Consider the following 19095-nt stretch of genomic DNA (forward strand, 5'->3'; position numbering starts at 1 on the left):
CCAGGCCAAATCGCATTACGCAGGGCGAGGGTGGTCTTGTGTGTCTTTGACTCAGAAAGATGAACCTATAATTATAGAAGAACATGTTGCATTAGCTCAGCAGCCCCGTATTTCTGGACTGTGTCTACTGACGGCTTCATAGCTGTATATTCTCCTTTCTTATCTTACCTAACGTCTCGTCAGTGATCCAGAATATTCCTCTACAGTAGATAGTAAGCGTTCATGTCCAGGTTGGTCAGTAAAACGGATAAGTATGTGGTGTTGGAGAGTTCTGTGAGCTACAGTGATTCTTATCGCGATATAAAATAAGCTCTATGCTGCTTTTATTGTTGGATTCACTGAAATGGCCAAAAAAAGATCGCCAAATATTTGGGTAGCTGGGACACAACTGATCTGTCACCATGGCAACAACAGTGATTGATCAAGTGATCAAAAATTGTGTTTGAAAATAAATAAATAAATAAATAAATGACGTCAAAACACTGCCATCTATGTGGAAATCTTTTAAATTAATAATTTAACCATCAGTGCATCTGTTGTAAACATGCCTACTTGCATCCTACAGCAGTGCTGCATTGGTGTCAGAAGTGAAATTTCACAGTTTAAAAACAAAAACACTCTTCTCGCACTTGAGCAGATATTTGAGAGCGAGCTATTAAACAAGACTTGTTTTGTTTATTTGATAGCTGGCTAGTGCAAAGGGAAGCCAGATAGCTAACATTACTGCTGGTAACTTGCTATATTCATCAACATCTACATCAGTGGCTACGTTAACAATCAGGAGTTCTGGATCACTGAAGTGGGGTGGACTCCCAATGGCTGTTTAACATATTTGCATGATGCAAGCTGGGCATTGTAGTGGGAGATCATTAACCCCTTACATGGCCAGGGCCCGCCAGCAGGCCCAAAGTTCAACCATGCACTTCTATAATCTAAGGCTATGTTCACACAGCGGGTAAAAGTGGCCCAAATCTGATTTTCTCATCAAATCTGATTTTTTGTTTGGCTGTTCACATTATCTTTCAAAGGTGACCTGTATGCAACATCAGTCTGAACAGATCAGCTCCTAAACTGACCCTCATGAACAAAAGAACAGAGCTTCACGCGGCTCATTCAGAGATAAACAATCATGACTGCCAATGAACGCCAGTCACTCCAGGAGGATCAGCTTCATCTTCACCAGCATCACAGGAGCCATCATGAAGCTTCACTGACTGACAGCTGGGCTCATCACCCAGAATGTGTTCAAGTTTGCAGTAAAAAAGGCACATTATTTGGCCACGGTCACATTTTTTTGGTTCTTGTCCTCGGATTCTTTAAACTTTGCTTTTAGACTTTTAACTGTTCTTTGATGCTGCAGCCTCGTTCTCCTGCGGCCGCATTCGGACATTTCTTTCAAAATCTCTTCGAAACGGAGGGTTTGCGATGAGTCTCTTCTAATTTTGGTTCAGAAACATTAGCCCAAATGTTTATCAGTCTCAGCGGCACGAAATTATGATGGATGTGTAGCTGGATTGATGGAAAAGTCTGATTGAATTCCGATCTGGCTGTTCAGACTGAGTCGCATTGGCTAATATCGGATATGTATCGGATTTCAGTACCACATATGAAAGCGTCTCAAATTGGAATTGAAAATGTCAGATTCAGTGTTTCTTGCTGTTCACACTGCCACACATCTGAAAAAGATCGGATTTGGGCCACTCTTACCTGCTGAGTGAACAAAAGCCTAAGAATAGCTCAGCCAGTTTACATTAAAGTCCATGTAGTTACTGAATAATAAGCCTTAGTATGTAATAAGCCTGGGATTTTAAGGGGTTAATGCACTAAAACACAGAAAAGACTCAAAAGCTGGGGGATACAATGCTGTGCGACAGAATATAACATGACAAACAACATATAAAGTGCTAGTTTAAGGCAGTAATACCCCTGTGCTACTGGAGGGTAAAGTATCCTCTGCATGTGTTTTGTTGTCAATCTTTTTTATTTTTTTTGCCTAGCAAGAGAGTTCAGGAGAGCAACGTTTACAGAAATGATGTTCTTTAGTCAAAGAAAACACTCTGTCCACCCAACACAGTCTGAACAGTAGCTTAGACACAGAGCTCTTATTCTCTGTTCGTCTGCCCCCCAAGACCCTTCATACAGAGTCATAAAAGGATGGAGTAGGTGTTCTCAGAGAATCAGAACCTGTTGTAAATGCCTTAGTGTTGGCCTAACTTACAGAAAAAGGAGTAGCAGTTAAAAACAATGAAGGAAATAAAACGATTCCCAACAATTTACTTTCTCAAAAAGGCAGTTTGTGATACAGACTAAATAGAAACCCACAAATCTGTTAGATCACATCCTTCACTTATTAAATAAGTGTGAGAAGAGTTTTAGGGGATCACGTCATTATGGAAAAGAGCAGTTTTTGGCTCAGGATTGAGGGGTCAGTCATCTCTGTCTCCTAATGAAGATCTGATTGGTAATAAATTTCATAGCCACTCTAGTTCTTTACTTGCCATCTGCACTTGCTGAGTGTACAGTGGCAAAATAGCATACCTCACAAACACACACAGCCCATCTCCGACAGAACAAAGCATCTGTTTGTCACCTCACACGCTCACAGTGATGCTAGAATGGGTGGTAAATTGGTGGTGTAAATTTGGGAGCCTCCCTTTTCCAGCTTAGCAAAGCTAATGAGACCAACAGCAAGCTGTCTATAAAAACACAGGAAAGAGCTGCTTAGTAGCTCGAGACGAAATGCTGTTTTGCAATTATAGCTTCAGTTATATAATTTGCAACTGATGGAACAGGTTGGTAAATAACTTACATTTACACTGACTACAAATGTAGTCGATCGGAAAAGATATTCGGGGAGTGCTTTGCATATTAATTCTGAGTTATGTGCTCTGAAGCTGTATTTATTATACACACTGGCCTCCACACACACAGGCCTCCACACACACACAGGCCTCCACACACACACTGGCCTCCACACACACAGGCCTCCACACACACACTGGCCTCCACACACACACTGGCCTCCACACACACACACACTGGCCTCCACACACACACTGGCCTCCACACACTGGCCTCCACACACACACTGGCCTCCACACACTGGCCTCCTCACACACAGGCCTCCTCACACACAGGCCTCCACACACACAGGCCTCCATACACACACAGGCCTCCACACACTGGCCTCCTCACACACAGGCCTCCATACACACACAGGCCTCCACACACACAGGCCTCCATACACACACAGGCCTCCACACACACTGGCCTCCACACACAGGCCTCCACACACACAGGCCTCCACACACACAGGCCTCCATACACACAGGCCTCCATACACACACAGGCCTCCACACACTGGCCTCCTCACACACAGGCCTCCTCACACACAGGCCTCCATACACACACAGGCCTCCATACACACACAAGCCTCCACACACTGGCCTCCTCACACACAGGCCTCGTCACACACAGGCCTCCATACACACACAGGCCTCCACACACACAGGCCTCCATACACACACTGGCCTCCACACACTGGCCTCCACACACACACAGGCCTCCACACACACACTGGCCTCCACACACTGGCCTCCACACACACAGGCCTCCACACACACAGGCCTCCATACACACACAGGCCTCCACACACAGGCCTCGTCACACACAGGCCTCCATACACACACTGGCCTCCACACACAGGCCTCGTCACACACAGGCCTCCACACACACACTGGCCTCCACACACAGGCCTCGTCACACACAGGCCTCCACACACACACTGGCCTCCACACACTGGCCTCCACACACACAGGCCTCCACACACACAGGCCTCCATACACACAGGGCTCCATACACACACTGGCCTCCACACACTGGCCTCCACACACACAGGCCTCCACACACACAGGCCTCCATACACACAGGCCTCCATACACACACAGGCCTCCACACACACAGGCCTCCATACACACAGGCCTCCATACACACACAGGCCTCCACACACAGGCCTCCATACACACACAGGCCTCCACACACAGGCCTCCATACACACACAGGCCTCCACACACAGGCCTTCATACACACACAGGCCTCCATACACACACAGGCCTCCACACACACAGGCCCCCATACACACAGGCCTCCATACACACACAGGCCTCCACACACACAGGCCCCCATACACACTGGCCTCCACACACACACAGGCCTCCATACACACAGGCCTCCACACACACACAGGCCTCCATACACACAGGCCTCCACACACACAGGCCTCCATACACACACTGGCCTCCACGCACACACTGGCCTCCACACACAGGCCTCCACACACAGGCCTCCACACACACACAGGCCTCCACACACACAGGCCTCCACACACTGGCCTCCACACACACACTGGCCTCCACACACAGGCCTCCACACACACAGGCCTCCATACACACACTGGCCTCCACACACACACTGGCCTCTACACACAGGCCTCCACACACACACTGGCCTCTACACACAGGCCTCCACACACACACTGGCCTCCACACACAGGCCTCCACACACACACTGGCCTCCACACACAGGCCTCCACACACACACTGGCTTCCACACACACAGGCCTCCACACACACACAGGCCTCCACACAAACACTGGCCTCCACACACAGGCCTCCTCACACACAGGCCTCCACACACAGGCCTCCATACACACACAGGCCTCCATACACACACAGGCCTCCACACACAGGCCTCCATACACACACAGGCCTCCATACACACAGGCCTCCACACACACAGGCCTCCATACACACACAGGCCTCCACACACAGGCCTCCTCACACAGAGGCCTCCTCACACACAGGCCTCCACACACTCAGAGGGAGAGAGAGGATTTCCTATGTTCATTCAAGCTGTTGAGGATGGGAGGTTATCCATCCATTTCTTTCTTCCATTCATCCATTTATTCTTTCCATCATCCTTCTAGTGGTCCATTCATCCATCCATCCATCCATCCAACCATCCATCCAACCATCCATCCATTCATTCATTCATCCTTCCATTAATTCATTCTTTCCATCCATCCTTCCATCCATTCATTCTTTCCATCCATCCATCCATCTGTCCATTCCAGTGAGAGAGAAAGAAGATGATGGATGGACTGAGAGAGAGAGAGAGAGAGACTCCTAAATTATAAACAGAGACAATAGTGGGAGAGTGATATTGATAGAACAGTGAGAGAGACAGAAAAAAAGAACACAGAAAATGACATAGAGAGAGAGAGAGAGAGAGAGAGTGAGTGAGTGAGAGATAGAGAGAGAATGAGAGAGAGAGAAAGAGAGATAGAGAGAGAATGACAGAGAGAAGGAGAGAGAGAATGAGAGAGAGAGAGAGAGAGAGAGAATGAGAGAGAGAGAGAGAGAGAGAGAGAGAGAGAGAGAGGTCCTCAGTCTGAGCTGAGATCAATGTGAGTGGATTGAGCTCCTCGTTGGGCTGCTGATGTTAATGGCGGCAGCCCGAAATAAAAGAATGATTACACTCATCATAAAAACTATTATTGGCATAATCAGTGTATTGCTGTAAACGTCTGCTGCCGATTCACGGCTAACTGCTCAGGAATTGATCTGCCATTGACGCGCTGCGAGAGAAACGAGGCTGTTTCACGGCCGGCCGGCGCTGATTTTATGTGTCCTCACAGCAAACGGACAATAAAACCCACGACACACGACACGAGCACACTTCCCACAACAATGAGCTTGATTTCAATCATCTAGATTTCGCAGCTCGGCAGAGATTACAGAGCCACTGACCGTGAAGCGCAGTGGGGCTGTGGTGGCAACGGGCACTTGGTACTGTTCCAGATTTGTTTATTTATTGACCGTAATGGCAGTGTGGCGTGACCAGGGCTTGGAGGGTTAATGTGGACAGCCAGAGCTGACAGACACTGTTCTAAACATGGACAAAGAACGGTCACTAGCCTGTCATCATATACAATATATACCTCTCACATACAGAGACACCCAACAGTATTCAGACACTGTAACCATCAGCACAAGTTAATGAAGTTCTGTAGGTTGTGTCATAAAATGTTTATCACAGTTATATTTTCAGAGGAGAACAGTTTTAGCACTTCTGACTGATGATGGACTCTTCGTGTGGAGAAAGCCTGGAGAAGAACTCCAACCACACTGCGCTAAACGTTCCGTAAAGCACACAAACATCGAGGTTTGGAGCTATTTGTAGGAAACACTTTCTATGAATCTTGTAACTGCATTTATGAGGTGTTATAGGGCATTAATAAGGTCTTATATGCCATGAATAAGTAGTTATATGGCACTAATAAGGTGTTGTATAGCATTTATAAGGTGTTATATGACATTAATAAGGTGGCATATGACATTTGTAAGGTGTTATATGCCATTAATAAGGTGTTGTATGGCATTTATAAGATGTTATATGCCATAATACGGTGTCATATGGCATTTATAAGGTGTTACATGCCATTAATAAGGTATCGCATGCTATTAATAAGGTGTTATATGCCATTAATACGGCATTGTATGACATTAATAAGGTGTTATGTGGCATGCATAATAACTTATAATAACTGGCATAAGTTTATGTAATTGCTTATACAGTAGTTTGCATCACTAACTTGTAAGTCTTTTTGGGCCGTTTCTTTTGGTCCATTCGTCATGAAATTTACATACAATGTAAAGAGCAGCAGGCATTTTCAAATTATGTCAAAAACTGAAAAACAAAAATGGAGATACGAGGCTTTGTTCCGACAGCAGTGGTATGTTAGTTGGTGATGGTGATGATTCCTGATTCACATCTACTAAAACTTCACTCTACAGTCCACAGGAGCCGCTGAACATAAGCATACTGTGACAATGACCTGCCAAACTGGGAAAGGCCTTCCTCTGACCTTGGGAAATCTATCAGGCGGTCAGCGTTTTGAAAAGTGCCTAGGAGACGCAGGCCACTGAATAATGTATCCTATGAATAAAACACATTAGGTACAAAACATATTGAATAATTCACTTTTCAAAGGCCCCGGAGAGGCAGATATTAGCTCCTGTGTCACTCTGAGCTCTCATTGGCCGGCTAATGGAGCGCCTCTATTTTTACTCCTCAAATACAGTAAAGAAGCTGCTTTTCCCTCTTATCACACACACACACACACACACACACACACACACACACACACACACACACACACAGTGCATTGATTCAGATGAAGACCTTGATACACACACTAACCCAAACACCAAAAACTTTAGAATCACTGTTTCCAATCAGATAAATGTAGGAAGGGACTCTAAAACTCTGGAACTTCACATTCAGCTTCAATGTGTATGAAGCTGTAGAGCGTAAAGATGTGTTAGATGTGTCTAGGTTGATGAATAGAGCTTTATATGGTTCTATAATGACTGAGTAAGCTGTAGAATCATGGTTCCCAACCCTGCTCCTGATGGACACCCAAACCACCCAACACAGTGTTTCATTTTCTTGGCAAAACACACCCACTTCAGCTCGTGAAGGGCTTCTTCGTGAGCAGATTAGTTTGATCAGGTGATGAGTTTGATTCAGAGCTGAGAGTGATTATTTGACTGTGCAGGGCAGGACAGAACATGACCAGGGATGGGGACCACTGTGGTAGAAGATCAAGAACATCAAGAGGTTCTACTATAATTAACGTCCAGAATGAAGTTCTTTAAAATTAATATGCAGAATGAAGTTCTGATAAAATTAACATCCAGAATGAAGTTGTAATAAAATTCATATCCAGAATGAAGTTTAAAAAAAATGATATCCAGAATTTAGTTTTAAAACATTAATATCCAGAATGAAGTCCTAATAAAAATTGAATCAAATTAACATCCAGAATAAATTTGTAATATATTACGTTTACAGCAATGTTATAAAAATTTCATAGTGTGAATGAATTTATAATATTTTAAATGCTGATCAAATAAATAATATAACAGCAATAACAACAAGAAAATACTGTAACACGGTTTATAATGTCAATTGACACTGCAAATGTTCTTACATAGTAAAATAACGGTTATTAATCTAACAGGTGATTTCAAACTGTTGATCAGCAGCGTTTACGCACATTCAAACAGAAACACACACGTCCTTGTATAATAACTCCTCATTCTCCTGAAGTGAGTGAGCAGAGCTGAAATGAAGAAAAGCTCGTAAAAACACTTTTCTAATTAAACTCTTCAGCCTGCTCTGCTTCTCCCAAACAAACACAGCTTTACTCCTGAAAAGCTTTCAAACACTGGAGTGCTCCTCTCTTCCCTCCTTCTCCACTCCTTCCTTTTCTCCTGCTAATGAAAGCCAAGCTGCTACACAAAGGCCTTTAACAAAGAGCCCAAAACTAAAGCTCCAATTATATCTTCTGTACGCCTTGAAATCAAACAAAGACCCTGTCCCGTTGCAGTGGAGTAACAGTATTAAAACATGCTCAGATCAGAATTCGCTGGAGATTTTAACTGTAGTAAATGCACATCTACAGCCAAACAACCAACTATATGACTAAAACCAATGACTGTGTTCTGGTGTTTCAGCTGCACTCATTGCTACCTCAGCCATAAGTCAGTTTGTGAAATTTCTGCCCTGCTAGATCTTCCCCGGTCAACTGTAAGTGCTATTACTGTGAAAATGAAGCTTCTCAGAGCAACAACAGCTTAATCACATGTAAAAATCTACTCTTCTCTGCTGCATCACTCACTATAGAGTTCCAAACTGCCTCTGAAAGCAACATCAGCACAAGAACTGTGAGTTGGGAGCTTCATGAAATGGGTTTCCATGGCCGAGCAGCTACACAAAAGCCTAAGATCACTATGCGCAGTGCCAAGTGTCGGCTGGAGTGGTGTAAATCACGCCACCACTGGACTCTGGAGCAGTGGAAACATGTTCTCTGGAGTGATGAATCAGCTTCTCTATCTGACAGTCTGATGGATGAATCTGGGTTTGGTGGCTGCCAGGAGATGATACCTACCAGAATGCACAGTCCCAACAGTAAAGTTTGGTGGAGGAGGGATGATGGGCTGGGGCTGTTTTTCAGGGTTTGGGCCCCTCAGTTCCAGTGAAGGGTGATATTGATGCTACAGCACAAAGGCATTTTAGACAATTATATACTTCCAGCTTTGTGTCAGCAGTCAGCATGTTCCAGCATGACTGAGCCCCTGTGCACAAAGCGAGGATTGATGTATTTGGTGTGGAGCAACTCCAGAAGTAAAAACCTGTGTGTGCTTATTTTATTTTCTGCTTTATTTATATATTTTCAGAATCTGCAGTAGCCTTGTGCTGTTTCAGTCAAGGCCACATTTTCATTACAATCTCTCCTTTCACCATCTGACTGTGGGAGCGAGTCACTCAAATATGTGCACATTTATGTGTTTCAGGATTGTGCACTATTTCTGAACCACTACGAGGCTTAATATTAAAAAAAGCAATAATGTCCCTCATGTTCAATATATTAGCGTTTTTTTTTTTTCAACAATTGCTTCCCCTGCTTGGTGTTCATTCGAGGGTTGAATCTTCAGTGTGGAACTTGACTCTGGGTGTGGAACGGTCAGTTACCGTGCTGATTGGTTACCTCTCAGCACATTTGCATAAAGTTCAGTTATACACCGACTGGCCACCTCCTTGTATCTACACTTTTTCTCCATTTTATCAGCTCCACTTACTGTATAGGTTCACTTTGTATTTCTACAATTACAGACTTCAATGGTCAGGACCCCCACAGACCACCGCAGAGCAGGTACTATTTGGGTGGTGGATCATTCTCAGCACTGCAGTAACACTGACGTGGTGGTGGTGTGTTAGTGTGTGTTGCAAGTGGATCGGACACAGCAGTGCTGCTGGAGTGCTCTGTGGTGGTCCTGTGGCGGTCCTGACCATTGAAGAACAGGGTAATAAAGTATGCAGAGAAACAGATGGCCTACAAAGTGCATCTTGTTTTTAAATTTAAAGCAAACTTACAATAGATCTAAATCTCTCAACTTCATGTTAAAAGAAATCAACACAATCTTTAAAAAAAAAAAAAATCAAAATTAATGTGTTCTTACTGTGAGACCACAGTCTAAACTAATTCAGTAGAATCCTCCATATATGCATTTTTTCCAGAAAAAAATGATTTTGCTTGCAAAAAAAGACATTTAAAATAGTAATTATGATAAATGCAAAAGTATTATTATTATTGTTTTTTTTATTGTTGTGGTGCCACTTGGCCTCAGAGTATTAACTCAGCACTTCTGCGGCTGGTGGCTGCAAATGATGCCCAGATCCATCCCATATGCTCTGCACTACTACAGAAGGTGGAACCAGCTCAGCATATGTGATATAATGAACAGATTTCACATTTTACAAGTCATTTTACTTTGTGTAATTGTGCCCCACTTCGTTTTTTTTTTTCTGTACCAGCTGCATGCAGTCTGTATTTTCACACGACTGTGAGTGCTTTTCATGTGTAACGAGGATACATTTCTCAAAGCTTGGGCGATGCTAAAGTGAGTCCAGTGAAATACACTTCTTATTTTGAATTTAATTTTTAATGTATTTGCAGAACCTGCTACACCTTTCTTGGCCACTTTATCAGAACACTACTAAGGTAGGTGTTTCTAATAAAGAGGCCAGTTCAAGGAGGTTCAAGGTGGATGTTTCTAATAAAGTGGCCAATGAGTGGATGTACAATGTAGAGGTTTCTAATAAAGTGGCCAGTTAGAGGAAGCACAAGGTAGGTGTTTCTCATAAAGTGGCCAGTGAGTGGAAGCAAAATGTAGGTGTTTCTAATAAAGAGGCCAGTTAGAGGAAGTACAAGGTAGTCGTTTCTAATAAAGTGGCCAGTTAGAGGAAGTACAAGGTAGTTGTTTCTAATAAAGTGGCCAGTTAGAGGAAGTACAAGGTAGTCGTTTCTAATAAAGAGGCCAGTTAGAGGAAGCACAACGTTGGTATTTCTAATAAAGTGGCCAGTTAGAGGAAGTACAAGGTAGTCGTTTCTAATAAAGTGGCCAGTTAGAGGAAGCACAAGGTTGGTATTTCTAATAAAGTGGCCAGTTAGAGGAAGCACAAGGTCAGAGTTTCAGTGAGTTTATAACAAATGGGTTTCTGGTGAACCAACAGCAGCTTTAAACACCATAAACACCATAAACACCATAAACGCTCGGTGCACTTTGACCTCAGCGAGCCCACTTTCACTCACCAGTGCGCAGTAAGTCTCCGGCGGATCCCCGCAGGTGATGTTGGGTGGGTCCAGGGTCACTTTCAGGTACTTGGTCATGTCGGTGGCCTCAGGCTGACAGGCCATGTAATCCCAGGTGAGCCCCTCGTCCGTGTACACCTGCGACTTGCATATGTCATAGTGTCCCCAGGTGGTGGGGTAATGCTGCATGGCCAGGCAAAGGCCAGGCCAAATCACCTGCACAGTCAACACTAGCCACATACTCATGGCTTTCTGCTGGAACTCACACTAATAGGGCTGCTTTATGTGACAGAAAGAAGTCCCAGTGCTCCGAGGTCCTCTCTTACGAGCCGAGAGAGCGATGGAGAGTCAGGAAATGAGTCAGTTTTGGGCTAAACTTATGAAATAATCCAGGATTTGGTGAGAAAAGGGTGCCAAAGTGGATGCAGCATGCTTCAGCACCACGGACAGCAGCCTAATGGAACTATCTGGCGTGCGCTCTCTTGGGGTCCTTGCGGTGGAAGAGATAGGGGGAATGCAGAAAAGGAGAGACGGGACGTCTTCTGATATGCGGACGAATCGCCTTCCAGCGTTTCACTGACAGGCGTCTCAGCTCAGCTTCCTGTCAATCATCCTTCTCTTCCTGTCTGGCTGCTGCTCTCTGGAAGGAGAACGGAGGGAGAAAAAGAAGGTGAGAGTGTGAAAGAGGGGCAATAAAGCCTGACAGCTGGAGACGGAGGGATGAAAACTGTCTTACAGGAAAATATCAGAAATATCAAATATCCAAAAGGCCATCAGAGAGAACATAATCTCCAGCTCTCAACGCCGTCCATGCGCTGTATATATACACTCGTAAAAAAGATGGTTCTTTAGTAAAGACAGTGGCTCTACAGAGAACCATGAACACGCAACGAACCAAATGGTTCTTCACATTGATAGAGAATGTGTTGTAGAACCTTTTTGAAAAGGGCACTACCAATAGCACCAAAATGGGTTCTGTTATTATTATGTCAAGGTTGTTAGAATAGAAGAATCCATTTATAGTAGATAGTGAACATTTTACAGTAATTAATGAATAATTCATAGTAGCTAATGAATATGTCTTAGTAGTCACTGAATAATTCAGGAGTTAATATATAATCCGTAGTAGATATTGAATAATTCATAGTACGTAATGAATAGTTGGTAACACTTTACTGTAGGGTTCTGTTCATAAGGCTACATGACACTTACATAAGCTTGTCATGACCACTGACATAACCCTACATAAATGTTTATAAATGTTTATTCCAGTAGGTGTCATCTGTCGTAAAGGCTACTTTAGCTAACTTTGATCAAAATTGACAAATGCAACCTTTATAGCAAACGACACCTGCTGGAATAAGCATTTATAAACAGTTATGTAGGGTAATGTCGGTTGTCATAACGAGCTTATGTGGATGTCACGTAGCCTCATGAACAGTACCCTACAGTAAAGTGTTACCGAATAGCTTATAGTACTTAATGAATAATTCATAGAAGATACTGAATAATTTTTAGTACATACCAAATTATTCATAACGTGAAGAACACATTACAATTATTAACAGAATTATGAGAATAATTCAGTTTTAAATGCTTTGCCAACACTACAACTCAACTCAATATTAGTCATGTCAACAAAGCTTCTATGGCTTTAGTTGAAAGCAAAGTCACGTACAAATGTTACTATAGTAACACCGTATCTGGAGCCACACAAAGAGTGAAATGAACCGTACAAGGGCACCGAACGCTTCTCTCACACTGCCTTCCTTCACGCTTCCCTCCATCAGTTCCAGAGAGACACAAAGCACTGTTAATCAAAACAGCTGCCCTTTTGAACTGCATTCGTATGTCGTATACATATAGGTTACAACACTCACACTGCGTTTCAGATTAAATTTAGCAGATACAAGGCAAACACTGTCCTTACAGAGGTAAAGTCTAATAGAGCACAGGAGTATAAGTGATAAACACCCTCACCATGCTCCTGTCCATGCTGCGTCCACAAACACATCCCATCATAGCTACTGACAAAAATCTAATTCAATAAGAAACTGTAGAACAGACTCGGTTTATATCACAATACCTACATTTAAAGTCGGTTATTCATTCAGCCTAATGAGAAACTGTAGAACAGACTCGGTTTATATCACAATACCTACATTTAGAGTCGGTTATTCATTCAGCCTAACGAGAAACTGTAGAACAGACTCAGTTTATATCACAATACCTACATTTAGAGTCGGTTATTCATTCAGCCTAATGAGAAACTGTAGAACAGACTCGGTTTATATCACAATACCTACATTTAGAGTCGGTTATTTATTCAGCCTAATGAGAAACTGTAGAACAGACTCGGTTTATATCACAATACCTACAATTAGAATCGGTTATTCATTCAGCCTAATGAGAAACTGTAGAACAGACTCAGTTTATATCACAATACCTACATTTAGAGTCGGTTATTCATTCAGTCTAATGAGAAACTGTAGAACAGACTCGGTTTATATCACAATACCTACATTTAAAGTCAGTTATTCATTCAGCCTAATGAGAAACTGTAGAACAGACTCGGTTTATATCACAATACCTACATTTAGGGTCAGATCTGACTTCCAATCAAATCAGACTCAATAGATTACAAGTAGTGCAGATGAAAAACCTTTCACTGCCTTTTAATGCTGGATTATCATTGTCCTTTGTGTTGCTGATGTTTATTTGTTTTCAGTTTATTTCCTACTTTTAATTAAATCTGCATGATTATCTTCCTGAGCCTTGTTTTAATGGGTCGTTGTTAAAACATTAATAGTCTCGTAATCGCGACGCCAAGGGGATCTTTAAGGGAACTGCTGAAATTTTTGTGGAAAGCATAAAAGCGGGCGAAATTGTTTTATCAAGCGTGTAATTCATGCCTTGGATCCTGAAAATTAATCGCTCTCAAAAAAAAAAAAACCCCACACAAAGAGAAACAATTCAGAAAAGCAGCACAATGGGAAAGCTCCCGCTATCGGCTCTCATAAGAGCTGTGAAACAAAAGGGGTAAAAAAATGATATGAACTAATCTGAATGATTCATTTATTCCTCCACCATTTTTATTCATGAATTTAATATCATTTTTCATTGGGCTGTGGTCGCATTCAGGGTTTAATCCGTCTGAATTCAGCGTGTTTGTGTGTGTTGACCTCTGCACCGAGGAAACATCTGAAACACTCGAGATCCGTCCGCTTGTTATCACCTCTTGTCTCTCGGCTCGGGCTAATCAATGGGCAGCGCACTGACACGCTGTGGGCAGCAACAACACAGCCACGCTCTAACGGCTCTGAAATGGACACGGAGAGGCTTTTTTAAGCCCTGACCAAAGCATGTGCGTACACAGTGCTAGTGTAGTGGTCAGTAAAGGAAGCTATATGGCGTGTATCCACCACTGAGGAAACTCACCGGACATGCTTCCCCTTTACAGTCTCTTCATAATAATAAATATATTTATTTATATAGCAGCTTTCATAGAATACAGACGTGGCTCAAAGTGCTTCACAATACAAAGTAAAAACAACAGAGGAATAAAATAAAAAAAATAATAAAAACAAAAAATAATAAATAATATATAGCAGAAAAGGAATATTTAATATTCATAATAAAAAAGCACAAGAGAAAATATAAATAAAAAGGAAAAATACCATAAAAATGCAACTAGTAACAGTAATATTCCAGTAAAAAAAAGGAAAATAAATTACTCACAACTTAAATTCTACACTGTTAATAATCGTCAAGATTTTACAGTACGTTACCAAGGTTGATGTTGAGCTGTATTGTACAGCATTATGGGATGTGACAGTTAAAAAGGCGTAAACATTTTAATGAAAAAAATGAGAACAATTCAGATTTGTTTTTTTTTAAAAACATTTATTTATTTATTTATTTATTTACTTACAAGTGCTGAAGCGCTTAAATACTTGACAAATCGTTATTGTTTATTGGTTTTGCCGGATATACGTTAATACGTTTTTACTGTACACACTTAAAAAAGATGGTACTTCAGGGGTTCTTTAGTAAAAAAGAACCATGAACACTCAAAGATCCCTTTGCACGATTAAAGGGTTCTTTGCATGCTGAAATGGTTCTTTAGACTGATGGAGAATGTGTTGTATATGGTTCTATACAGAACCTTAAAGGTTTCTGCTATTGTATACAAGCTTCACATCATAACGATGACGACCCTTCAAGCATGCAAATGGTTAATGGTTCTTTGAGTGTTCCTGTCTCTATACAGAACCATTGTCTTTACTAAAGAACCCTCAAAGAACCATACTTTTTTAAGAGTGATATTCTAACCTTGTTCCAACACTGAATTAAACTGGGTAACTGTGTGTGTAGATGTAGATGTAGATGTAACCCACCAAATCTTTACTAAACAGTCAGGGAGATGGAGCACAGTGTGGCTTTTTAGTGTTTTCAGTGTTAGTTAATCAGCCTGTCCATCCTGGTCAGTCAGCTGCTGACCCTGCACCCCAATCCCCGCTCAGTTCAGAGTGGTCAATTAGCGCTGAGTGCTCATGGGCCGGCCGACATTTAGCTCTGCTTACACCGCCTATCTGCAGGGAATCGTCCTGCTGACGCCTGCATAAGACTGTTAGCATCACGCTGGAACACATCTCAGCCCCTTCATCTGGACTGTCCACACAAGCACTGTTCATTAGAGATTATAAAACATACAGCTCCAGATCTAAAATCTGATTGGCTGAGCCACATTGAATGCCATAGCACATATGCCTGCATACATTAACTAAATTCTGTATTAATGTATCAAGCAGTTAAAACATTACTATGGTATGGGACACTCTGGAGCAGCTTAATATGAGCCTAAGGTCGCCATGTTCAGTGCCAAGCGTGGGCTAGAGGGGTATAAAGCCCCCCCAGCATTGGGCTGTGGAACTGCATTCTCTGGGGTGATGGAGCCCATCTGGAGAGGTGGAGATCATGCAACATCAGCACTTGATCTCACTAATGCTCTTGTGCAGTGACCCTGGGATCACAAACTGACCAACGATGAATGAGGTGGAGGGGGTTCATGTACACCTTTACAGTGGACCTATGAGGCAGGTGGAGCTCATAAAGTGGCCAATGAGTGGAAACATGAGGTCGGTGTTTCTAATAAAGTGGCCAGTGAGTGGAAGCACAAAGTAAGTGTTTCTAATAAAGAGGCCAGTGAGTGGAAGCACAAGGTAGGTGTTTCTAATAAAGAGGCCAGTGAGTGGAAGTACAAGGTAGGTGTTTCTAATAAAGAGGCCAGTGAGTGGAAGTACAAGGTAGGTGTTTCTAATAAAGAGGCCAGTGAGTGGAAGCACAAAGTAACTATTTCTAATAAAGAGGCCAGTGAGTGGAAGCACAAAGTAAGTGTTTCTAATAAAGAGGCCAGTGAGTGGAAGCACAAGGTAGGTGTTTCTAATAAAGAGGCCAGTGAGTGGAAGTACAAGGTAGGTGTTTCTAATAAAGAGGCCAGTGAGTGGAAGTACAAGGTAGGTGTTTCTAATAAAGAGGCCAGTGAGTGAAAGCACAAGGTAGGTGTTTCTAATAAAGAGGCCAGTGAGTGGAAGTACAAGGTAGGTGTTTCTAATAAAGTGGCCAGTGAGTGAAAGCAAAAGGCAGGTGTTTCTAATAAAGAGGCCAGTGAGTGGAAGTACAAGGTAGGTGTTTCTAATAAAGTGGCCAGTGAGTGGAAGCACAAGGTAAGTGTTTCTAATAAAGTGGCCAGTGAGTGGAAGTACAAGGTAGGTGTTTCTAATAAAGTGGTCAATGAGTTGAAGTACAAGGTGGGTGTTTCTAATAGAGAGGCCAGTGAGTGGAAGTACAAGGTGGGTGTTCCTAATAAAGTGGCCAGTGAGTGGAAGTACAAGGTAGGTGTTCCTAATAAAGTGGCCAGTGAGTGGAAGTACAAGGTAGGTGTTTCTATTAAAGTGGCCAGTAAGTTTATAGCTAAAAATGCTTAGATTTTCACAAAAGCCTCAAATGTGAACACTTAATCTTCCACTACAAGCAATAATGTAGACTTAATAATACTCTCCATATGTTCGGCTGACTGTCAGAGCTTAAAGACACAGTGGAACAGTCTGTGTGTGGAGCCAAAGCCATTCCCAAGGTTATTAATAAATGAAAACAGCCCACTTATCCCACTCAGTTTGGAATCACAGCGCTACTGTTTGCTTTAAGAAAGAGATGTAAATGAGCCAGTTAGCGGCTGTGAAAGATTAGTCTGATTAGCTGGAATGAAAACTGGCAGTAACCTCGCACTTTCACTTCCTTAAAAAAATCCACATGGAATAAACTCGGAAAGCTTCCCCGAACACATCATCGCTCTCTATTCAGCCTATTTTCTCGGGCCAGGTTTCGCACATTTAACCTGTGGAGGGTTCTTATGAATGCAGGCCCAATTGGAAAAGGTCAATTTTTTATGAATCCGAAAGCGCGGCGGTGTCCTATTAAAACCCATCACATCCATCACAATGACCATTATCCAGAGATGGATGGAGACCTTGATTAGATCCACCAGATTTAATAAGAAGAAAGTGAGGGGGCAGGGGGGAGGGGGGAGGAGACGGGGGAGGAAAGAGGAGTGAGAACGAGTGAGAAAGAAAGAGAGCGCAGATTTGTTAAACGTAGCCATGTCGGTGTCTCAGAATAGCTGAAATGAAACCAATTAGAGCGTCAGGTCTGAGACACACGCCTCCCTGTGATTAACAGACATCATATCAATCTGCTCAAAAAGAGGAGCTACAGAAAGAGTGGAGGGTCTGACAGGTCCTAAAGAGAGAGCGGAGGGAGAGAAAGATTGAGGGGGGGGGGGCAGAGAGAAAATGGGAAAGAGTCTGATTGAGAAAGTGAAAATGAGTGAGGAGGAAAGAGAAAGCAGAATGTGAGGAGAGGGAAAAACTGAAAAAGTGTGTGAGAGAGAGAGGTAAAGAGTGTGGGTGTGTGTGTGTGTGTGTGTGTGTGAGAGAGAGAGAGAGAGAGAGAGAGAGAGAGAGAGAGAGAGAGAGAGAAAGAGATGTGGGGAAGAGTGTTGGAGAAAAGTACTGAGAGAGGAATGAGAGCAGAGAAAAAGAGAAATGAGAATTTTAAAGAATTTTAAAGATGGAGAAGGAAGAGAGAGAGAGAGAGAGAGAGAGAGAGAGAGAGAGAGAGAGAGAGAGATGGTAGGGAAGAATGTTAGAGAAGGAGAAAAGTAATGAGAGGATTGAGGGGAGAAAAACTGAAAGCTACAGAGAGAGAGAGAGAGAGAGAGAAAAGAGGGAGAAATGACAGAGAAGGAGAGGAAGAAAGAAAGAGATGGATAAGAGAGTGAAAGAGAAATGAGATAGAAAGACAGAAATAGGGAAGAGAAAAGGAGGGGAGAGAGTGAGAAGAGAAAAGGAAAAAAGAAAAATGAGGGAGAGACAGGAGATAGAAAGAGACAAAGGGTGAAAAAGGGTGAAAGTGACAGCAAGAATGAGAGAAAAGACAAAGAAGGAGAGGAAAAGCAGAGAAAGAGAAGGAAGGACAGAGAGAAAGGAGGAGAAATGGGAAAGATGGGAGAGTAAGAAGAGAGAAAAAAGACAGATAAAAAGAGAGGGAAGAAAATGAAAAAAGAAAATGCAAGAGAGAGATACAGAGAGAGAGAGAGAAAGAGAGAAACAGACAGAGAGAGGGACACAGGGGACAGAGAGAAAGGAAGAGAGAGAGAGAGAGAGAGAGAGAGAAAGGGAGAGGGAGAGACAGAGAGAGAGAGACAGAGTGGGAGAGTGATAGAGAAACAGTGAGAGATAAAGGGAAGGAGAGCAATAGACAGAGAGAGATAGAGTGGGAGCGTGATAGAGGGAGAGAGAGAGCAGGAGAATGATAGA

At 42.8% G+C, this 19095-nt stretch overlaps 1 protein-coding gene across 2 annotated transcripts in view; it reads right to left on the reverse strand.

The window, feature by feature from the left end:
- Positions 1-19095, reverse strand: part of ntng1a (netrin g1a) — a 211007-nt gene that overhangs the window by 177184 nt on the left and 14728 nt on the right. For both annotated transcript variants that reach the window (XM_036581451.1, XM_036581441.1), the window contains exon 2: positions 11219-11858. In XM_036581451.1, coding sequence (XP_036437344.1) covers positions 11219-11464 — 246 coding nt within the window. In that variant the 5' untranslated portion in view covers positions 11465-11858. The remainder of the gene's footprint in view (positions 1-11218; positions 11859-19095) is intronic.

The sequence above is a fragment of the Colossoma macropomum genome, unplaced genomic scaffold (assembly GCF_904425465.1).
Source record: "Colossoma macropomum unplaced genomic scaffold, Colossoma_macropomum, whole genome shotgun sequence".
In the NCBI taxonomy this organism is placed as follows: domain Eukaryota; kingdom Metazoa; phylum Chordata; class Actinopteri; order Characiformes; family Serrasalmidae; genus Colossoma; species Colossoma macropomum.